This window comes from Podarcis tiliguerta (genome assembly GCF_965153285.1).
Source record: "Podarcis tiliguerta genome assembly, chromosome: 5".
In the NCBI taxonomy this organism is placed as follows: Eukaryota; Metazoa; Chordata; class Lepidosauria; order Squamata; family Lacertidae; genus Podarcis; species Podarcis tiliguerta.
In genome coordinates this window covers 35,407,710-35,431,428 of record NC_139538.1, presented here as the reverse complement: position 1 = coordinate 35,431,428, position 23,719 = coordinate 35,407,710, and the positions used below count along the sequence as shown (strand labels likewise).

Genomic DNA, 23,719 nt, shown 5'->3' with positions numbered 1-23,719 from the left:
TCACATCCTTGGACTTCTTAGGATGATGTGAACATGCTATTTCAATTTAATGATCTTACAAAAATATGCATGAAGAATGACGCTGTGTTATCACATGCAGAGCTGGTTGGAGAATTTGGCAGAAACCTGTGAGAGTACGCATTCATTTCATCATGTGATGTTTGCTGGTTCCTAACTATAATAGTGCCCCAGGGGAACTAGCAAAGGCATTAGTCCCCATTAGTAGTGCTTCATTAATAATGTGGCAAATTCCAGGCAGCTCCTGGTTAATGCCAACAGAAGGCAAGCCCTTCTCGTAATAAAAAGAACAAAAAAACAATTCTGCATATATTACCTGCAGACAAAGTAGGCGGGACTATCCATCTACACGTCTCTAAGAAGAAAAGAAAAGTACCGGTATATTTGCTTTATACTTTTGCCCATCTCAGAGCAGCCTGGGTTGGTTTCAGTGAAGAAGGTACTGTTTCTGTGCTCCATAAACCAAACCATGTGCAAACTTACAAGAACCTGGATCAGGTAAGTGACTTTACCTTAAATTTTATTGCTGAAAAAAACAATCTAACTATGGGGAAGGAGTAAACTTGAGCCATATGACTCTGACACAAAGTGCTGTTGTGCCGCATGCTGGTGGTAGAGAGAAACTCGGCCCCAAGCTATAAGAAAGATTGGGGGGGGGGGTTGAACTGGAAACATTTTAGAGTGATTTCTCACTACAAGGGAGAAAGTCTAGGAAGACTTTGAACAAATAAGGCCCAATAGGCTGTTGATGATAGAGCTATTTCTCTGGATACATTTTTTTACAAGCACAGCGAATCTTCCTTTTGGTTTATGCCCTCTGTTTCATTGATGAAAACCTCATCTTCATCATAGACGCTCTAGGTTTTCCTTTAAACGTTTTTTAAAATACTGTATTTTTTGCTCTATAAGACTCACTTTTTCCCTCCTAAAAAGTAATGGGAAATGTGTGTGCGTCTTATGGAGCGAATGCAGGCTGCGCAGCTATCCCTGAAGCCAGAACAGCAAGAGGGATTGCTGCTTTCACTGCACAGTGATCCCTCTTGCTGTTCTGGCTTCTGAGATTCAGAATATTTTTTTTCTTGTTTTCCTCCTCCAAAAACTAGGTGCGTCTTGTGGTCTGGTGCATCTTATAGAGCAAAAAATACGGTAATTAATTATTAATATGCAAGGTGGGCAGAGAAAATAGATTATGGTTACTACCTAGTTCCAGCTAGTTACCGGAATTCTTACAAAGAAGAAAAGAGCTGGATCTGACTGGATGCCACAAAGCATTTCTTTCACATTTTAAGCAAAATGCATTCACATGATTCAGTGTGTGTTAACTATGAAAATATATTGTGTATGCACTCATATTATTTGAAAATTAAAAACATGTCATTGAGATTCTAGCGGTAGGAAAAGTAGAACACACAACCAACCAAGTAGAACATACAACCAGAATGGGGTGTAGGGCAGAGCTTTCCAAACTTTTCATGTTGGTGACACAGTGATTCAGTTTTACTAGCAAACCGGAGGTTAAGCTAACCCCTTTCCAACCCTGGGAGGAGCGCAGAGAGCATTCATTTGACACACATACACACGGCAGTCGACACACTAACATGTTGTGACACACAGTTTGTAAAGCTCTGGTGCGGGGTGTTTTCTACAAAAGAATTGGTTCTCTCATTAAAAAGAGTTTTACAGGGCACAGTGGGAGATCTTATTGCTGTTTCCTCCTGATTTCTGCAACTTATCCTTCCCTCTGCCTGTCAGTTATTATTTTTATTCTGTTCTGTTTAAGGTATTTGTACACGGATTTTCAGACAGAACTCACAGGTTTACATAAAATTATTGAAACAATAAGCATCAAACTGTTGTTGAAGAAGCTTCATCTGCTCTTTAAGAAGATCATCAGATGGCTTCTGTGAGAGGGAGGAGCCACAGCTAGGAGCTTGATCAGGCATAGGCAAACTCAGCCCTCCAGATGTTTTGGGACTACAACTCCCATCACCCCTAGCTTAACAGGACCAGTGGTCAGGGATGATGGGAGTTGCAATCCCAAAACATCTGGAGGGCCAAGTCTGCCTATGCCTGAGCTAGATAGTGGTTGCTCAGCAAGCTATTTCTCCTCTTCTCTAACAAAATGGTTAGCGATTTACAGCGCAATCCTATACAGTGGTACCTCAGGTTAAGAACTTAATTCGTTCTGGAGGTCTGTTCTTAACCTGAAACTGTTCTTAACCTGAGGTACCACTTAAGCTAATGGGATCTACCACTGCTGCCGTGCCACCACCGCACGATTTCTGTTCTCATCCTGAAGCAAGGTTCTTAAACTGAGGTACTATTTCTGGGTTAGCGGAGTCTGTAACCTGAAGCGTCTGTAACCCAAGGTACCACTGTATACATGTCCAGTAATTTTTTATGAAGATATGAGTACTGCATTAGTAGTGGATTTACAGTGGACAGTGTGCACATCATCACACTTTTTAAGTTGTTTTGTGATGCTTCTTCAATGCTGTGGCATCATTGCTGTCAGGAGCGGCACTATGGCGCAAGAAAAGCAGGAGTGGGGAGACCCCAGAACACTGGTGATATGAAAAGTTACAAGATTTATTTTTTTTACAGAAAACTATTGTACATCAAGCAGTGTGACTGCCCCCACAACTTGTGCAGATGCAAATGGCATGATTGCATATAACTGCGCCAGCAACATAATGACCCCAAATCACGATGGGTGCTCAATGAAAGGGACATCTGGAAATCTGAAGGCTGCTTACAGCAGCAGAGAAAGATGGTTCACTATGAAGTCAGATATGTCAGCATCGCCCTTGAGCCAGTGCCACTAACTGGACTCATCCACTTCAGCCCGACTGGGCTAGGCGAGCTGGGTAGCACTTCCAGAGACCACCTTCTGCACAGGAACAGATCAAAGTGCTGTGGACTCACAGCTTAGCGTTGTGAGCATCGGATTCACTTCCACAAGAAGACAGTCGTCGCACAGCAGAGTACAGCAGAGTCTAGCAGAGTATATAAACAACTCGGAGAGCAGCTCTGTAGAATATCTTCTTTATTCTATCTACAACTACAACTACAACTATATACAGAGCTAAATAGGTCTAAGCATAAAGAATGCTAAACCGCACTGAGTGTCTGCAGCTGCTCTTAGCAGCAACCTTATCTAAACACACAATCTCTAACATTCAGTCTCTCTCTCTCTGACTGACTGACTGACTTACTGACTGACCGACTCACTGACCGACTCTTTGATGTGGTGCTGGAGCAGAATATGTAGAGAGCAGAACACGCCTCCTCCTCTCTGCAGAATCAGCAGACTCCTCAGGAGATTCTTGGATATGGGAGGGGTGAAATCTCCTCAATATAGTCCTGGAACGCTGGGAAACTAAAGTTGACATAGCGTATCTTAAATGCTATGTTTGACTGGAGAAAAAGAGGCAATATTTTTATTTTTATTTATTTACTTACCATGCTTATATCTTGCCCTTCCTCCAACGAAAGCACAGAGCATAGAAAATACAGTAGGAATTAGAGCTGAGGGAGAAATTTGATTCAGTTCATGTTTCAAGGTGAAACTATATTATTTGCAGTTTCCAGATCAAACCACAGCTGTGATTCAAAATTTACACTTCTCTGATTTTTGCAGCCAAGCAATATGTGTATAATAGCTATGCATATAGGTGTTAAAATAACATACAAAAATGCATGATATTGCAAAAAAAAAAAAGCTTTGCAAAATATAAATATGAGACAAAAATGCACACAAAAATGTGTATATTAGGATAGAATTACACTGAATGATTATGCATTTTCATGACAACTTAAAATAAGCCAACAGATGTATAAAGGTGGAGAATTGAATTTAAGCCTGGAAAAATGAGAGACAAATTTACATATTTGCCCATTCCTAGTTTAATCATGTGCTCTGCCACTGAGCTGATGTCCTTATCCCACAGTCATGCAATCTGCAAAGGAGCCCTGGGGAGACACAGAAGCACAACCTCTCATGCTGTCTTCTTTGTTTTCGTTTTATGGTTTTGCTACCCCAGGCAGCATGTCTTGGGCCAGCCCTGGGTGCAAGTCTTTCCCAGGCAGAAAACCTAACTTGAGGCTATTACCATTCTCTCAGATGCTTTCCCAACTCTGTTTCAAAAAGCAAATCGAAATATGCACACTTAACTTTTATTTAAACAGGCAAACAAAACTGCTTACTGAAATGTGAGATTAGGGTGCTAATATTTCAGTTACAGATGATTCAGAGCCAATGCACACAATCCTTGTCATACAGGATGAGCTTCATTTAAGAAACGACTTAAATGCAATTCAAGCACAAAAAGTGTGTTCAGCTGAACAGTTCACTCCAGGCACAAGACACAGTTTTGTATAATTACAAATCTTCATCCTCCAACAAACGTCTTATCTTCACTACAGCACAACACAATGTTCAGGACTATGGTGTACTGTACCCTCTGTATCTATCTATCTATCTATCTATCTATCTATCTATCTATCATCGTAAAAATAAAGTTTTTTATTCAACTAACTGCTATTCAGAGTAGACACATTGAAATTAACTTCAGTGGGTCCACTGCGTAGGACTCGCATTGGATACAATTGAAAAATTATGCAACTTATTGAAGGTTGCAGGGGCTGATGGGAGTTGTAGTTTGAAACATCTGAAAGGTGCTAAGTGGGTGAAGGCAAGCTTAAAGACTAGCATATGTATCATGACATAAGCATTTGTAGACTAAAGTCCACTTCATCCAATACAGAATTTTCAGGTGCATGGAACTTGCTGCCTGTAGAAAAACCCAAAACACATACGGGTGGGGACTAGAAAGGCCTGGAACTTTCTTGCTAATGCAAATTGGGGCTGTTAGCATAGGACAAAAATCCATCGTCCTTGACTGTGTGTAAACAGGGGTTCCCTTCTCCGAGTGTGACCTTTTGCTTACAGAAAGTGCATGAAAAGAAACCCAACCTAAGCCTGCTTGACATTTGCTCTAAGTCCTGTCATCTTAACTTAAACTTGTGCCCATTGCATAAAATGCATTTTTTTAAAAAATCAAAAGCCCAGATTATTAGACTGATGTTTTTCCTTCCCTGCAGGAAATGGAAACTTTCATGTAACAGCCAGCTGGGAAGACTCTGGTTTGCCCTTTTGCTCCTCCTCCTCCTCTGTCTCATATTCCAAGTCGCAGAGAGGTTCCAATGTATCAGGTAGGCTCAGTGGCCCTGCACAGGATAGCAAATGCTGAATACATATTTTTTTCCAGGAATACAGACATGGAGCTGCCCAGATACGGATGCTTGCTTGCTTCAATTGGCCACCAGTTCGGTTTCATTGGTGACACCATCAGTGCTGGTTGGGATAGATAACTCCCTTCCAGGGAAGAGAGCAACTTCAGTCTAAAGGTGTCCATTTTGTCAGAAACACAGCAAGGGAGTAAATGGTTTACTCTCCCCCAATCCTATTGCAAATTTAAAAGCTTATGCCATAATAAATTGGTTAGTCTTTGACGTGCCACAAGACCTTTTATCAGAATAAATGTAGACATTAAAATACCTGTCATTATACAAAACTAGAGTAGTGTCAGTGTATGAGACAGGGAGGACGCCTTAGCTCTTGTCAAAAATTGATATCCAGGAAGAAATTTAAATGTTCAAGGGAAATTGCATTGGTGACATCTGAAAAAAAGAATTATTTTAAATAAATTAGGTACCCCTCCCCGTACGGGCCAGTCGTGTCCGACTCTAGGGTTGTGCGCCCATCTCACTTAAGAGGCCGGGGGCCAGCGCTGTCCGGAGACACTTCCGGGTCACGTGGCCAGCGTGACGAAGCTGCTCTGGCGAGCCGGCACCAGCGCAGCACACGGAAACGCCGTTTACCTTCCCACTATAAAGCGGTACCTATTTATCTACTTGCACTTAAGGGTGCTTTCGAACTGCAAGGTGGACAGGAGCTGGGACCGAAAGATGGGAGCTCACCCCACCGCGGGGATTCAAAGCGCCGACCATGCGATCGGCAAGCCCTAGGCACTGAGGTTTTACCCACAGCGCCACCCGCGTCCCTATTTTAAATAAATTACATTGCCTTAATTTAGAGGGCCCATGGATTTTGCAGTTGTATGGTGGGGAAAGTCCCTACTGAACGTAAGAGTTTGCACAGAATTACTGCAATGGGTTATACATAGGGCTACCTCTGAAGACAAACAGACTCGGAAACTTCAGCTGGTGCAGAATTCAGCAGCCAGGTTGCTCACCAGAGCAAGACAGTTTGAGCATATTACACCGATCGTGGTCCAGCTGCACTGGCTACCAATTAGTTTATGGGCCCAGTTCAAAGTTTTGACCTATAAAGCCTTAAACGGCTCAGGACCGCAATACCTCAAGGACAGCATCTCCATATGAACCTATCCGGACCCTGAGATCATCTTCTGAGCCCCTTCTTCGTGTGCCTCCTCCTCGAGAGGTCCGGAGGGTGGCAACACAAAAACAGGCCTTCTCTGCTGTGGCTCCCTGTCTGTGGAATGCTCTCCCCAGGGAAGTTCGCCTAGCGCCTTCATTATACACCTTTAGGCACCAGTCAAAAACATTCCTTAACCAGCCCTTTGGTTGACCTGATCAACATCCTATACCCTTTTAAAATGTGGCTTTTTGGGGGGCAGTATTGGCTTGTTGTTTTTATTTTTATTTTATATATTGTGATCCTTTTTGTGAACCGCCCTGAGACCTTTGGGTATGGGGTGGCATATAAATTTCAATAATAATAATAATAATAATAATAATAATAATAATAATAATAATAGAATTTCAGCAGAAAATGCCAGCAATTATTCAAAATCATGCTCAGATGTGGGTAGCAAATGGGAAGGGAAAGCAGCCATCAGGAGCATAGTCCAGTGTCCCAGGACTCCCATGCAGTGGCAATGCTGACTGTCCTTTGTTCCTGCTCACAATCTTGTTTCGCCTGTACACTGCGCCTCTTCACACCCAGCAACTCACAAGCCCAATGCACACAGGGTGCTTCCTTTAAAAGAAAACAACCAAGTTTCACAGATCATTTACAAAAGGCAAATAGCAGCCATGAGTGGTGGAGGTGGGGGAGACATCAGGTATAGATAGGACCATGGGAAAAGGTAGTTTAATCCTTCTTCTCCCACCTCACCATCCAGCTGCCATAGTGCTGACTTAACGCCCCCCGCCCAAGCTGCTATTTGCATTGGGAGGGCAGCATCCTGTGTATCTTGGCTCACAGCCGGTGGACATAAACATTTGTATGTCAAGGAAAGCTGGAGAAGATGTCTAGATTTGTTTATAATAGGGGTGGGTGATGCAAGAGAAGTATGGCAGATGATGGGACCAAAGGGTTTTGTCTATATGGGGAGAATTATAATGTTACTGTGTGTACATACAGTAACAACCATGCTATTTTATTTTTAGATTTAAAGAATGAAACACTTACCTGCAGTAGTGACATTAGAAAGGAAATGCATGTGAATTGGGTGGAGTGGAAGGGATCCAGGGAAAGCAAGCAATAGAAAGTGGTTTTTGGAAAGTGGACACAGAGGGCAGGAGATGTCATTTTCAACCCCATCTGATGTTTTTTCCATAGCAATTGTAGATGCAATTTCAAACAGAATCAGCTTCCCCTTGAAGAAAACAGAGCCAGTGAGAATTCCACCCAGGTTCAAAGGAGCCCAACTTATGCTCAACTTCTGCAGAAAAGCACCGCACAAAAGAGGGAGCCCAGGCCCAACCCTGCAGAGAAAAAGAGGCTAGCCACAAAACTGAACACAGCCTTCAATAAAACCAAACTGCTGGCTGCCAGCTTCGGCAGCGAAGAAGAGTTCTGGCAAACCCCATTTGTTGAAGGTGATGAGAGGGTACAAGCTCAGCACACAGCAAACAGGCTGAGGGACTGGTGGAGCCACAGCACCCCAAAAGATCCCAGAGGAGACCAAGTAGCGGTGAACTTTGCTGATGATCAGACATCTGCTGCTGCAACAAAGGATGGAAGTTCCCTGTTCAAGGTGGCAGAACCCACAACAAGGATTTCTGCAAAGGATCAAACAGCACATGTCAAAGACCCAGAAAGACACCCCTTTCCGAAGCACACAACAATGACTCAACCAGAGGCCTTCAGTGCTGTAGGAGACAGAAGAACAGTTGGGATGGCGTCAGCAAAACCACCAACCATGAAACTACCTCCACCAGAAAACAATATTCTTCCCAAAGTTGGAACAGCAAAGGAGGGAGGGAGCACTTCCAGCCCCTCTCAAGGTTCAACATGCATGCCCAAGACCCACGTTGTTTTCCTCAAAGTGCACAAGAGTGCCAGCAGCACTGTCATGAACATCTTGTTTCGCTTTGGTGATACTCGCAACCTTTCCTTTGCCTTGCCAAGCAATGGTGCCACTCAATTGTTCTATCCTCGTTATTTCACGGCAGCAGCTGTGCAGGGGTTTTCTCCCAAAAAAGACCCCCAGTTCCACATTATGTGTCATCATATGAGGTTCTTTCAACCAGAGGTAAGAGCTGAGCAGCTTTCTTTCTCTAAAATTATGGGTAGGAAACTGGTTCTTTCTAGAGGTGGACAAGAATAAATGTTGTAAGGAGTGGGAAGGGAAGCTCAGTGGGGCAAGGGAGGGATGCTGGAAGTCATGAGTGGGTGAGAAGAAGGACTAGGAGTGGGGCCACTTAGGTGCAGAATATGCATCTTTCAATTTATGAAACTTTGACCAGCCTTAATCTACACTGAACAGGATGCCATCATTGCAATGTAAAGTAATAAAGGTCATCAGTCTCTGTTAGAAAAGACTGGTGATAAGGTAACAAGATGAGTCCCACGCTGATTGCAGGAGGGAACAACAAGGTGAAATACGCAAGCATCTGTAGGATAGGAGGCAAATTCCTTAGAGCAGGGGTGAGCAGAAGCTAGATCAAGATGCAATGGAAAATCTCTGGGTGCTTCATAGTAGGTTGACAAGGATTTCCAAATCCTAATTGTTCCACAACAGCACAACAAAATGACACTCACCTCTGATCTAGTGGCATATTTTGAAGTGCAGAAGCTCATCATGACAGCCCTGATATTCACAGCTGCAAGGAGAGTTTGAAATGCATAAATCACACCCACACATCGTAGTTCTGACTGCAAAGGTTCAACCTGGAGTTTATGGGGTGTTAGGTGAGGGGTAGTACCTCTGGTAAGGGGAAAGTTGTGTTCCTTCTGGGGTAGGTTGTCCACCTTTGGTCCCCACCTTGCACTCAGCTCTCACCTGTGACTCCTAGAAGCTGTCAACACCCTGGGAATGGCCTTGACTGGCAAGCTAAACCAGTCAAAGATAGTCGATGGGCCTCAAACCCTTGGTGAGTTAGGGACTGCATGTGAAGACAGGCTCTGGCGGGTTAAGCGGACAAGACCAATAGTTGGTTCAAAGGGTCAGGAAGGCAGTTTCCACACATGTTGAAGGGGCTTGTCATCCTGTCAAGGTAGCCCATCTAAGAGAAGAAAAACTCTGGTCCTAAATCTCTGCTGTCTTGCAAGATATCTTCAGGAGAATAAAAAGCTAAGGAGTTGTTGTTGTTTAGTCGTTTAGTCGTGTCCGACTCTTCGTGACCCCATGGACCAGAGTACACCAGGTTCTGGAAATCTGGAGTGGCGTCTCTAAGAAGGTTGAATGGCACCATGTATTCCTCCTTGCAGAAACTCCTGCAGCCAAGCTGGTGCCAAACAAATTCCTCTGCTTTCTTTTGGACCACATCAGGGAGGCCAAGAGTGGGGGTCTTGTTGTCTGGGGGACGTGGGTGGCGCTGTGGGTAAAAGCTCAGTGCCTACGACTTGCCAATCGCATGGTCGGCGGTTCGAATCCCCGCAGCGGGGTGAGCTCCCGTCTTTCGGTCCCAGCTCCTGCCCACCTAGCAGTTCGAAAGCACCCCTAAGTGCAAGTAGATAAATAGGTACCGCTTTATAGCGGGAAGGTAAACGGCGTTTCTGTGTGCTGCGCTGGTGCCGGCTCGCCAGAGCAGCTTCGTCACGCTGGCCACGTGACCCGGAAGTGTCTCTGGACAGTGCTGGCCCCTGGCCTCTTAAGTGAGATGAGCGCACAACCCTAGAGTCGGACACGACTGGCCCGTACGGGCAGGGGTACCTTTACCTTTTTATTCCTCCTTCCAGAAACTCCTGCAGCCAAGCTGGTGCCAAACAAATTGCTCTGCTTTCTTTTGTACCACATCAGGGAGGCCAAGAGTGGGGGTCTTGTTGTATGGGCAGCCCAGGACCTCCATACACACTGCCCAAGCTTGCGCCCCGGGGAGGTCACTTTGGTGTTGCTAACACAGCATTTTGACTTCACCCCTGAAGGCACACTCCATTGTCTCTCGAGACAGATGGATGCCAACAATTAGGTTCAACTTGTAAAGCACATTGAGCTTGCTCAAATGCAACCTTCAACTTTTAATTGGAAACACAAACTATCTTGCATTTAAACTGCTAGCAAGAAGAACTCTGGGCCCCTTCAGACATGCTTTTTATTGCACATTCTTGATGATTTGTATTCATGATGCTATTGGAACAGTCACATGCAATCCTGTTTTCAGTACTGTTTAATATTTTATTTTCATTGTTCATTTCATTTCTATACCACTTTATATTTTTAAGCGGGAAAATCTCGAAGTGATTTACAGCCTACATTAAATAAAACAATCCAGAAAAACATATTACAGGAAAAAGTCAAATATTAAATATACATTCAAAGCAACATCATTAACAGGAAACTAAAATACTGTCTTAAAGATTTCAAAATAAAACATTACAAATGAGGTCAAGTCCCTATCATGTCTGAGCCTGGAGAGTGGTTTGTTTGCTAACTAGCTAGTCAGCACAAGTCAGCATCCGAGAAAACAGTTTGTTTAATTCATTTGTGGGAATCAAACGACAGTTTCTGAGTTCAGGTATCATAAGGGGAAATGTGGTTAGTGTAAAACCGGGAACAGACAACCTTGGTTTCCTCTTCTGGTGTACAAAAGAGAGGGAAAAGGGAAGTATGCAAGCCTGATGTTCAGCGCAGCTTGTTCACATTGTAGTGGGGAGTCAGTTTTCTGTTATGGCTAAATCAGGCAATTATCGTCTTTGTTTCCCTTTTAAGGATCAGTAGGTCAGCTGGGCACGGGTATTGTCATTATATGTTGAATACCAGGAGTACATACCTTCCACGGGCCACACTCCCACACGAGATCACATCTCCGGAAAAAGCACCTTTTGGGGGGCAAGATTGCATGAGATTGTGGCACCCAAAATGGCTGCCATGCTCTCACATGAAAAAAACAGGATGTCCCCATTTTATCAGAACAGTTGAGGGCAAGCCCCCCCCCCAGCCTGAACTCGCCGGAACTCAGTTCTGGCACCTCTCAGGTGGGCACCATTGCCTTTATAAGAAAACAAGGAAGGCATTCATGGTGAGTTCCAACCCCTCTTTTTCTAGAAAAATGACACTGGTTTGAGGGGTATGGGAGTAGACAATGTAGTGCCTTCCAGATGCCACAAGACTAAAACTCCCATAATCCCTGACTATTTGCTATGCTGGCTGGGGCTTCTGTTGTTTGTTCCTGCAAAAGTGTCAGGGTGGTCGCACTGCTTCATTTCCAGTGTGCTTATCCTGCAACCTCCTGCTGAAACCCAACACATTTTTATACCACAACTATTCTGCTTTACTTTTTCGTACTGCTTTTCTTGCACCGTAGCCCTTCCAAACAGCAATCATGTGGCAGCATTGGGGAAGCTTCACAGAACAAGGTAAAGCAGAATAAATTCACCACTGATGCGCTATTATTGTGTCAGGATCAATAATAAGTTGCACAATACACCACCATTAAAGCAGCCTGGCATATGGGGACCAAGGAGCTGTGACAAAAGTTCAATGAAAAACGTGATTTGGATTATTTTTAATATTTTTTAATCTGTTTCCTCTGCTTGCAATCCCAGGTTGCTCGAGTCATGCCAAACACAAGCTTTTACTTTTCTATCCTCCGGAATCCCATTCATCTCATGGAATCATCCTTCGCCTACTACAAAGGGTCCTCTGCCTTTGCCAAAGCCAAGAGCTTAGAGGAGTTTCTCAACGACACCTCCAAGTTTTACAGTGCCTCAACCGGTGACAGCCAGTATGCCAAAAACCTAATGACGTTCGATTTTGGCTATAACCACAATGGGAACTTCTCCGCAAAGAATGTCCAGCTCATGCTGAGAGGCATTGAGGCACAATTTGACCTTCTCCTCATCTCAGAATACTTTGATGAATCCATGGTGCTGCTGAAGGAGGCCTTGTGCTGGGACCTGGATGACGTGGTCTCCTTCCCTCTCAACAGCAGAGACAAGAGCACAAAGTCCCACCTTTCCAAAGACACCATAGAGAAGATAAAAAGCTGGAACAAGTTGGACTGGGAACTCTATGTGCATTTCAACAGGACCTTTTGGGAGAAGATTGACGGGCACATGGGCAGGGAGCACATGCAGCAGGAAGTGAGGGCGCTGCAGCAGAAGCGGGAACAGCTAGCCAAGATTTGCCTTCAAGAAGGTGGCAGCGTCGTCCCTATGAAGATCGCAGACCCAGCACTGGCCCCGCTGCAGTATGGCAAAGCAAAAATACTAGGCTATAACATAAAGCCTGGGCTGGATAGGGCAACAAGGCAGATGTGCCAACATCTAGTGACACCTGAGCTTCAGTATAGTAGCCTCCTGTATAGGAAACAGTTTCCCCGGAAAACTTTGACACCCAGAAACCCAGCTCGCTTGCCAAATCTATACAACCGCAGGGCAGTTTGAGAACAAATCTGTGAGACACATAAGAACAAGATTCTGATCACAGTCAACATCAGGACTAAAGCAAGGTCTGAAGGATAAAAGCCCAGCTGCAAAATATGATCATGTCTAGCACAAGTCACCTATTACCAGGACCTTTAAAAACGGTATTTTGATCCACATGGGAATCAAAATCCACATAGTCCTATGCTGCCTCCCACCCTTCATCTGTAACACCAGAGTCCCTACAACTTCCCCTCTTCTAAAGAGCCAGTGTGGTGTTGTGGTTAGAGTACTAGACTAGGGCCTGGGAGACAAGGGTTCAAATCCCCACTTAGGTGGCCTTGAGCCAATCACTGTTTTCTTGCTGTAACCTACCTCAAAGGGTTGTTTGGGGGGTTAAATGAGGGGGGGGGGAAGAACCATGTCAGCCATCTTAAGCTCTTTTGAGAAAAAACTGGGCAATCAATCAATCAATAAGCAAGCTGACTGTAGGAAACCACTATACAAATGTAAAAGAATACACAATAAAAATGCTAGAAGTAACCAAGCAATAATTAATTCACATTAAGTTGAACTGAACAAAAATCTATTTTATTAGCAATTGGCTTATCACCAAACATCAAGCACTGCCAATAGGGAAGGAATTTCTAAGAGATATAAATAATACCCCCAGCCCCAAATCCTGACAACCAACTTGAAATTAAGTTTTGTGTGGGTCAGTACATTAAAGGATTTCTCATCATGTGTGGCCAACTCTACTCTGAAGACTACTTCCCCATCTGCTATTAGAGTATTGGTTCTATTTGACACTTTCAATATGACCACAAGGTCCTTTTAAACTATCACAATCATGTCTCTTGGGGGGGGAGGGGGAGAGAAAGCAGACACAACATGGAAACGGACGCTTTTCAAAGGCAAACTGATTTCAAGGACAGAGTTAAGAATGGATTTCCATAGATAATCAGGGCTTATTCCCCCCAAAAAATATGCAAAGTAGGATTGTAATCTTACAGAACAATCTTAACCATGCTTCATCAGAAGCAGAAATGAGCCCTATTGAATTCAGTGGGGCTTCTAGCCAAGTATGTGGAGTTAGGATTGCAGCCTTAGTGTTTAATTAGTTGGATCATACTTCTAATTTGTAACAAGGGCAATCGGTTGGCATTTAAGCAATTGAACGAATTGTTTACCTTACTCATTGTTTACAGAGAGAGATGTGCTTTCCCCATTGCAAATGGCTTAATTCAGATCAGCTGATAAGAACACATTGTTAAGAGTTAGGCAAGGAATATATTGAATGATTGTGTATTTATTGTCCCTTATGTACTCAAGGGTAGAGAAAGTGAGGGTGCAAAAGGATACAGGGTAAGTTCAAGGTGCAACACAGGTGCAAGGGGCAAATTCCAGATGGAGTGTTGCTTGTGAATCGGGGCTGTTCATTGACTTTCTGCGTTGTCTATGTGATGTCACCATACCTGTACTCTTCCCCCTGCCCAGATTGAATATGGATTTCCCTTTACCATGAAAAGTCAGTAAGTCAATATTAGTTGACAATACAAAAGAAAGAAAAAAGTTTGTAACATGCACTGGTATTTTATGTGGATTCTTTTTGGAAATTTAATAAAAATACTTTTTTTTTTTAGCCAGTAAGTCAGCTGTTGTACATCTGCTGTCACCGCTGGAAGCTTATTAGCACATTTTGGGGTGGGAGCACTCAGTTCTCTTGACTGTGGTTTGTTTAAACTAATTTAAAGACTGTGTTTTTAAATTGCTGTAACCCACCCTGAGACCTCATGGTAAAGGGGAGGTGAAAAATCTAATGAATAAGCAATTGCACACACAAAAAAGCTGTTGCACACTTCCAGTGCATTACACAAGTGCAAAAAATACCCAGGGCTTTTTTCAGCCAGAACTCACCAGAACTCAGTTCCAGCAGCTCTCTCATGAAATCATATGATTCATATAAAATCAAATATATGATTTAAGTGCCAAACCCTTAACAACACATACGGAGGAATCCTCACTTACGCAGGAGTTCTGTTCCAGGCCGTGATATGAGTCAGTGGGATGCATGTAAGTCCCTTCTGGTCCGATCTGGTCTATTTTGTCCCCACGCTACCAAATTCTGATCCTATTCTGCCCCCACCAGCTTTCAGTGCCAAAAACGTCCCTTGCGAGTAGGGTCCCTTGCGACTTGAATGCATGTGAGTTGCGAGTTGCCTGTACATTCAAGAATGCCAAAGAACCCACCATATTATATAATGGGGCTGGGGAACTTGGACTACAGCTCCCATCATCCTTTCCCACTTTGCCACACTGGGTGGGGCTGATAGGAGCTTGGGTCCAACAACATACAGAGGGCCACAGGCTCCTCCCTTATTTATCACATATCACAGAACATAAAGATAGCCAGTGCTTTTTTCTTAGGGGTACTTTCATTTTGACTCAAGAAAATAGTTCAAATTGGGGGAAATAAATACAGTAAATGGACAAAAGTACAAAGATTCATAAAATGTTTTGGGGTATGCGTACCCCTACGTACCCATAGGAAAAAAGCACTGAAGATAGCTAACTTTCTCTGGGTGGGAACCACAAGGTACTACACCATCCCACCCATTCATAAGGATGCTACAGAATGAAAAATATCCCCAACAGGGCACTAAGAAGACAACCTGAATGTATGGAATGTTAAGGGTCTTAACTTCTACAGACCTTTGCAAGGACCTAGCTCAACGCACTAGCTCACTGGTGATATGGCAGCACATGAGAGATGGCTTTTTGTCCCTTTCCAGCCAGAATGCACTACAAGCGACCTCAGGAACACAGAGAGATGCTCAAGGTCTCCAAATAATAACAACCAAAGACTGAAAGGACCCCCAGTGCCACCCACCAATGCCAATCTCTTTCACTCTGTTCTCTCAGATGGTCCTGAGCAGCTGGTCGCCTTCTGTGTTTTTGGCTGTCTTTGTTCAGCACCAGACACTGAAATTGCTTTTCCCTTGGGGATCCTGTATTTGTTCTTTTGACTGTACAGCAGGTTTGTCTGAAAGAGTCGTGGGATGTTCCCCCGATACACGAACAGAGCTACCAGCATCCCTGGAAGAGAGTCAAGAACAAGGAAGACTTAATCAGTCTGCACAAAAAGTCTGATCAGCTTATTGCTAGAATAACCTTATAAAACCTGCAGGGATTGCAACTATTTGTGAAAAGACTCTGAGGCCTTCTTCATACAAGGGCACCTTCACTATAGGCAAGCTTGCTCCAGATTAGAAAAACCTAATAGGGCATCAAACACATCTTATCTTGAATTAGAGAAGAGAAATAAATCTCTCTGACCTGCCATTTTGTCCCCATTCATTTTTTATTTCATTATATTAGTTTGCTTTTGTTTTAGAAAACAGTATGTTGATTTTGTCAAAGACTTTCTAAGACAACATTGCCGGCAATTAAGAACTATAAACTTGCAAAGACTTTCAAGGCAGAACAGAACAATGCTGTTTATGTTTTGTTGCTGTTGTTGTTTAGTAGTTTAGTCGTGCCCGACTCTTCATGACCCCATGGACCAGAGCACGCCAGGCACTCCTGTCTTCCACTGCCTCCCACAGCTTGGTCAAACTCATGTTCGTAGCTTCGAGAACACTGTCCAGTCATCTCGTCCTCTGTCGTCCCCTTCTCCTTGTGCCCTCCATCTTTCCCAACATCAGGGTCTTTTCCAGGGAGTCTTCTCTTCTCATGAGGTGGCCAAAGTATTGGAGCCTCAGCTTTAGGATCTGTCCTTCCAGTGAGCACTCAAGGCTGATTTCCTTAAGAATGGATAGGTTTGATTCTTGCAGTCCATGGGACACTGTTCAACCATCTCGTTCTCTGTTGTCCCCTTCTCTCCCCTTCTCCTTAATTGTTAAATAGTGGGTAGACATGGCAGATGACACAGCGATTTTTCCAAAGCAGCTCTTTATTTTGTAAGCTGGAACAGAACTGAACAGCAAACAGCTCAGCCGGCCTGCTTTTATAGGCAGCCGGCTGTCAACATTGTAGCAACAACAACCCAGGGTTTCCCGCCTAAAATAACTGACGTGGACCTGAGTGAAAGCTATCTACAGTATCCCCCTGCTGGCCCAGGGTGAGAACTTCAGTACATAACATTTATTATAAAAGCAGCATAAAATACGGTATAAAAACATGAATAACAATAAAATTCAAAAATCAATTAGATAATCCCCAGGGCTAACTGAATTGGTCCTACTTGGACCAGCGAGGCGGCCAGGGGAGAATTAGTTGTGGGGTCTCAGCGCGGGTGATCTTCATAAAAAGGGAGGGGGAGGGAAGAGAAGGGAAATAAAAGATCAGGCTGAATTCAAATTAAAGGCCAGGCGGAATAGCTCTGTCTTACAGGCCCGATGGAAGGAGGTTAAATCCTGAAGGGCCCTAGTCTCATGGGACAGAGCATTCCACCAGGTCGGAGCCATCACTGAAAAGGCCCTGGCCCTGGTGGAGGATAATCTGACTTCCTTAGGGCCTGGGACCTCTAAACTATGGTTATTAATGGACCTTAAGGTCCTCTGCGGGGCATACCAAGAGACGCGGTCCCGTAGATACGAGGGCCCTAAGCCACAAAGGCATTATTTTAGGCATTATTCGTCTGTACTACAAAATTTTGTCACAGCTGCAACCATAGTTGTATCTTCCACTGTCTTGAAATCTGACTTACCTGCAGTGGGCCCCAACCAATACACTTGCATATACTCTGGTAAGCTGTTCCCAGAACAGGAAAAAGTCACAGCAAATGCCAGGGCAGGGTTAAAAAAGGCTCCTGTGAAAGGTGCAGCTGCAGGAAGAGAAATGCAAACAGTTCAATCCACCTAATCAAATTGGCTTAGACACCAACATGTGCATGATAAGATCTATTAAACTGACATGATGAAAGATGTTTAGTTTGAAACAAGAACAGAAGAATCTGGGAATTTAATCTGAAGTATTGAGTTGCAACTCTGCTAGGTAGCGACTCAGGAAAGCAATATGCCCTGGGCCAGTGCTGTCTCTCTCTGGGGAGATCCATACCAGACATTTAAGGCACATTCAACCCAACCTGAAAGCACATGACGTCCCCCAAAGAATCCTGGGAATTGTAGTCCCCCCCACAGAGCTACAATTCCCAGCACCCTTAAACTACTTTGCCACACCCCATCTCCAATTCTATGTACAGAAGCTGACAGCAGTCATACCCTCTAACATTCTTCAGATGAAAATAGGAACATTTCTCACTCCCTGTCCAATTGACCCTCTTCTACCCCACATTTTGTGTATCACCCCTGCCCAAGAGCATTTCTTATCAGAAGTGTAAGTGCCACCAACACTACACCAACAGGACAGCACACACACCCTTCACTGTCCTGAGGAAACCCCGTAATCCTGGTTTTATTTTATTCTTTGGTAGATTTACAAAAAGAAAAATGCACAGCGATAAATAGATTATAGAAAGGGGCAAGACTGGACATGGACACACAAAGCGTTAAAAAAAAAATCAAGACTCCTTGCGCTCTGCTCCCCCTTTCTTCCCACGCAGGGTGTCCTTGCCCTCTGCCTGCCCCTCAGAGTCAGTGCATTATGTAGGGCTGGGCGACGGCAGCCTCTCCTCCCACCAGGCGCTGAAGAAGGTTGACAAATAGAGATAGAAAGCCCTCTACGTCTGAGCACAAAATTCATTCAGAGAGACCCAGTGCAGGGTGGAGAGAAAGGAAATTCTAGTTCTAGAAGGACCTAGACCTTTGATGAACAAATAGAGAGCAGTAAGACCAGGGATGTTGTATCTTCAGGAAGCCTTGAGTAGAATGGGCACTGTGACACATCTATCCTCAGCAGCAAGAGATGCTACAGCCTCCCATTCTTCGGTTAGGAGCCGTTTGAGAATCAATGAATCAAAGAGCAAATCCTACTGGTCCCATTTTTCAGATCCCCTATAACTGTGATTTCTAGCAGCCTCTATCACTGTCAATTTCAAGCACCACCTTAGCTTCTTATTCCCAGCATCTCACCCTTTATACTGCCCTTAGGCATAAAGAAAATTATTTGAAAATATGGGAGGATATTAAAAGAAACCTGCAAATATGGGGTAGAATGAAACTTGAAATTGCTGGGTAGTGTCGACTATAAAAATGAATATATTACCAAGAATGTTATTTTTGTTTCAATCAATACCGGTGACTGGCAAGACAGATTGTTTCAACATATTGCAAAAGACATTTCTAAATATATCGGGCAATGGGAAAAACAGAGAATAAAATATGGAGAGATGCAAAAGAGAGGTTTTCCCCTGCTGGATATGAGATTATATTATGAAGGATCTTGTCTGTGCTGGTTGTAGGAATGGTTGATATTAAAGAATCTGCACATTTTAGATTTGGAAAGTCATGATAATATTTTTTGTTGGCATGCATATTTGTGGTATGAAAAGGTGAAAGTACCTATAGGATTTACAAACCATATAATTAGGAAAAATCTCTATAGGGTATGAGATAAATACAAAAATCTATTGGAGACTAAAATACCTCTGGCTTTCACCATTAGAAGCCATAGCGGTGAAGAAGAATATGATGGAAGGTTGGGCAACTTACAGAAATTTATCAAGAGAGGAGGGTGGGAGAATTTAAATTAAAAGAGTTTAAGGATCTATCAGGAATGTTAACAACATGGATACAATACCATCATTTGAATGAAGTATTTAATAAAGATATGAAACAGGGGTTTGGGCAACAATTATTACAATTGGAGAGAGACTCATTAGACTGTAATGTTAAAGTGATGTCTAAAATGTGTAATATTATTGGAATGGGAGACAAAAGACAAGCAAGTGAAATCTTCAATGATACATTAGGCAACAGATATTGGTCATAATATAGAAATACAAGCATGGGAACGATTATGGACTATGGATTTAAAATTTACAGCAAGCTATGGTTTAACAGAAAATTACATAAAAATGTTATATCTAACACCTAGTAGATTGGCAAAAATGTATAAATCAAAATTGAGTAAGTGTTGGAAATGTAAAGACAAAGGCACATTTTTTCATATGTAGTAAGGTTAGGGCTTACTGGGAAATGATACGTAACAAATTGAAAAAGATGGTAAAGTAACATTTATTTTAAAAAAAATTAAAAGAAAACAGAAGCATTTCTCTTGGATATTATAAGAGTGGAACTACCTAAACAGTACAGAAATTTATTTATGTATGCAATGACAACTGCAAAAATGTTATTTGCCCCAAAATGGAAAGAAGTCCTGACGAAAGAAGAATGGCTACAGAAACTTGGGAAGAATAAGAAATCAAGACAAAAAACTTTTTATAAGGGAATGGAAATGGTTTATTGAATATTTACAAATTGTAAACAGATTAAGACATTGGCAGGATTACTGTAATAACTTGTAGTTTCAAAAGTATATATCAAAACAGATTAATAAAAGAATAAGTTAAGATAATTTGGAGTAAGAAATGATGAAATAAATTTAAGGAACCGCAGAAAGAGGAGGAAGGAAGTCGAGATTTGAAATGATAGAATTATTGTTGAACTTTTGTTGAAATGTATATAAATGAAAATTATAAATAAAATTATATATTTTTTTTTTTAAGTCACACAAGCAAATGACCCTTATTTACCGCATGGCAATTCCATTTATATACAAAAGCACCACACAGATTAAATTGTTTGGTTAAGTTTCTGAACATATAACATTGGGAAGAGGAGGAGACTAGCTTTGAATCCTTACCTGTGTAGGCCAAGGCAGTAACAGTGAGTGCAATGACAGGGGCTCTGTACATGGGAGAAATGGATCGGAACCTGAGAATCGCTATGTTGAAAAAAAATGAGCATGTGGCCTCCACAAAGATGCCATGGGAGACAGATGTTCTGAGCGATGAGCTGCAGTCTTGGGCCAGTAAGTTTTGAATCATGTGGAAGTCTGTCAGTTCCCTGGACCAATATAGCTTGGTCAAGGCACCAGCTGCTATCATCCCCATAAACTGGACCAAGAGCTTGGCAACTGTGGCCACAAAAGGAGAATCCAAAGCTAAAAATTCCTGGAGGGAGACGGCAGGGTTGGCAGAAGCTCCATCAAAAGAAGCACCATGAACCAAGAAGAGAAGGAAGAGGAGTGTGAAGCTCACATCTGGGCCAAAGCCACCACCCCATGGACCAATCTCCACAAGCATCTTTAGCTCCAGGCAGCAAGCACACAGCTGGAATGAGCTGGCCAGTTCGCTAGCAAAGCACGAGTACAGCTTAGGTGGAAAAATTCTCTTGGAGAGCCTCCTGGTCACCTCACAAAGGGCGACAATGGAGAAGAAAAAGGCTATGGAGACGTTCAAACCAGCCATGCTGGAAGTCACATAGGAGATGGGAGGTGCCCTGTAACGCAGAGATCGACACTGCTTAAAAGAGGGGGAGGGATAAGGGTTAGTCCACACCTGCTGTTCTTCCACAGAAAGGCATTTTTAAGCAAACGTGGCAAAAGCTGACAGGTCAGTAGGGTCGCAGAAATCTCTGGGAAAACCAACACATTTTGACACCATAGTGCAACTGCCTGGGACAGAGCTACTCCCTTATCACTGCCACATCAGCAATAGCCAAGATTTCATTTTGACTCTTCTATGATTACCACCAACCCAGTCAAAACTAGAACACAAAGAAACTGGTTCGGAAAGCAGTAAAACCAGTAAGTAATTTAATATTTCAATCCAGCATCGTGACTCCAGGAGCACATTTGAGATATTTGCTCTTGCAAACAAAGTTAATTTTTTACAGCTGAGGACGATATGCTCCTGGGGCTCATTTACCTTCATTCTTGGCTAATATCACCAGTTACACAAACACACAGCCCAGGCTTTTAGGTTCAATAGTATTTAGGTTCTTCGGACTGTGGCGTTTATTTTTAGTTCGTCTCTGGTCACCGTCACGATGTTTTCTTCATACCAAACCGATAAGACACACAACTAAGCATGAAGAGTGAATAAAGAGATGAATTATGGACCCACAAAATTCAGGCCCTTGAGTAAACAGGAAGGCAATCTCATGCCGTGATTAGAGTGCCTGGCTGAGCAGGAAGATCCAGGTTGAGATACCTACTCAGATATGAAGCTTGTTCTATCTCACACTCAAGGAACCAACCACAAATGGTTATTTTGGGATTTATGTAGAGGGAACCACATAACAGGACACTAGGCTCCTTGGATAAAAATGAAACACATGGAACAAAAATGAAATATGTAGTAAGAAAGGTGCAGCTCTGTAGAATTCGCCTGAGGGGTGAAGCAAGACTAACTTCTAGTGATTGTTCCTCCACAGGATTCCAGCTCCGAAATTCTTCCCCACTTTTCACACTTCATCCTTCTTATCCACCTCATTGGCAATTTAGAGGTATTCACAGCATGTACAGAATTTGGGCCCCATAAAGCTGCCCCCTCCAGTGCTTAGTGTATGTTGTAAACTGAGAGAACACCTTGTAAACATGACTAAAAAATAATGAATTGCCATTGCTAAAATCTAGTATTTTATATGGTTTCCACTCTTCATTTCTCCTACCTCGATTAAAGTCAGTGGAAGCGGGTCTATTAGGGCAACAAGGGCTTAGCCCTACCATGTAAATTATCACACAATTTTTAAGACTTTCCATCAAAATCTCAAAGCCACTCTTCTGTGAATCTCCAGTTCTCTGGTCAATCAGTTTTCTGCATCACCCAGATTCTCAAAGCAAAAAAAGCATTGCTATGACCAGGAGGCTCCATCCATTTATAACCAAGCAGGAATAAAACATGATAGTAAATCTGTATAATAATACTAATACTAATACTAATACTAATAATTGTCCAGTAGCACCTTAGAGACCAACTAAGTATGTTCTGGGTATAAGCTTTCGTGTGCATGCACACTTCTTCAGATAACTTCAGATACCTGTATGTTAATGGAGCTACTAGCTCTTAGCCCTAATTGTGTAGTTCTCCTGGATCGCAATCCAGCCACATTAGCAGGTTACTTTTCTGGTAGATACAGGAGCCAATGTTCTGAGCATGCTCAGAACTGTTTCCTTAATGGCTACACAGTAGCAAAGCTCAGAGAACCCAGATTCCCGTTTGATTCTTTATTGCCCTTTTCAGGATCTTGTTTGTAAAGCAATTAGATTGGTTTGTTATTTTTTACTTATACTTTTTTTTAATGGATGGGGATGGAGATAATTTACTTTTCAAAAAGTGCGTCTGCCACATTTCCTGTAGCAGTTAACCTCATTAGAAGCTGATGGTGTTAAGAAGATCACATAATAATGCTAAAAAGAGGGGGAAGAGGATAGAAGGAAAAAGGCAGCAGGCAAGCTTTCTTTCTTTAGGTGCATGGTAGGACATTTTTTTTTTTAACTATCACTGGATGCTGTGTGACTTGCATATTTTTTTGTAAAACTTGGACTGGAACTGCTTTAGGCTCTGGTGAAGTAGAACGCATAAAACACTGGATTCCCATAACATTACACAAATTCCCTTAACATTACAGTGACTACTACGACTAGAATGACTTGTTTGGGGTTGGTGTCCCATGGCATTTTGGTAAAAGAATGGCAGTAACTCCATGTATCACATGACTGACAGAGGCAATGAAGGGTTGTATCTAAAGCAGGTCCTAAGTTAGTCATGTTCAACAATTTCAGTGAGGCTACTGTAAGTAGGATTAGCACTGGATACAACCCAGTGAGTTTATATTTTAGACTGAAGCTACCTGTGGTGGAATCATTTTATTAAATATAAACAGATTCCTCATTGGGAAGGCAAATGCACTCTGGGCATACTTGTTCAATTTATTTCTGAGGGTCAACACTGTAGGAGCCACATCCAAGTGTGCAATCTCTGCACACTCAATTATG

At 42.8% G+C, this 23,719-nt stretch overlaps 2 protein-coding genes across 3 annotated transcripts; one reads left to right on the top strand and one right to left on the bottom strand.

Moving 5' to 3' along the window:
- Positions 1 to 213: 213 nt before the first annotated feature.
- LOC310678835 (galactose-3-O-sulfotransferase 2-like) lies at positions 214 to 14,457 on the top strand. Of its 2 annotated transcripts, XM_083443281.1 has the most exons (4): positions 214 to 516; positions 5,122 to 5,232; positions 7,628 to 8,543; positions 11,999 to 14,457. In XM_083443281.1, the coding sequence occupies exons 1-4, from the start codon at positions 488 to 490 to the stop codon at positions 12,836 to 12,838; spliced, it is 1,896 nt and encodes a 631-aa protein (XP_083299407.1). In that variant the 5' UTR covers positions 214 to 487; the 3' UTR covers positions 12,839 to 14,457. The 2 variants fall into 2 exon arrangements, with proteins under 2 accessions (XP_083299407.1, XP_083299408.1); XM_083443282.1 differs by lacking the exon at positions 5,122 to 5,232 and having other exon boundaries at positions 225 to 516.
- LOC310678890 (aquaporin-12-like) lies at positions 13,387 to 23,014 on the bottom strand. The gene is made up of 3 exons (XM_083443436.1): positions 20,582 to 23,014; positions 17,526 to 17,642; positions 13,387 to 15,913 (listed from the first exon to the last, which is right to left on the bottom strand). The coding sequence occupies exons 1-3, from the start codon at positions 21,186 to 21,188 to the stop codon at positions 15,723 to 15,725; spliced, it is 915 nt and encodes a 304-aa protein (XP_083299562.1). The 5' UTR covers positions 21,189 to 23,014; the 3' UTR covers positions 13,387 to 15,722.
- Between the last annotated feature and the right edge of the window lie 705 nt (positions 23,015 to 23,719).

Bases quoted from the DNA above. Each gene is read 5' to 3' on its own strand.
- LOC310678890 (XM_083443436.1), bottom strand. From the start codon at position 21,188: ATGGCTGGTTTGAACGTCTCCATAGCCTTTTTCTTCTCCATTGTCGCC. The intron at 17,643-20,581 runs GTAAGGATTCAA...CTCTTCCTGCAG, and splicing joins TACTGCCTTGGCCTACACAG to CTGCACCTTTCACAGGAGCC. The intron at 15,914-17,525 runs GTAAGTCAGATT...ACTCTCTTCCAG, and splicing joins TTGGTTGGGGCCCACTGCAG to GGATGCTGGTAGCTCTGTTC.
- LOC310678835 (XM_083443281.1), top strand. From the start codon at position 488: ATGTGCAAACTTACAAGAACCTGGATCAG. The intron at 5,233-7,627 runs GTAGGCTCAGTG...TTTTTTCCATAG, and splicing joins GAGAGGTTCCAATGTATCAG to CAATTGTAGATGCAATTTCA. The intron at 8,544-11,998 runs GTAAGAGCTGAG...TTGCAATCCCAG, and splicing joins TGAGGTTCTTTCAACCAGAG to GTTGCTCGAGTCATGCCAAA.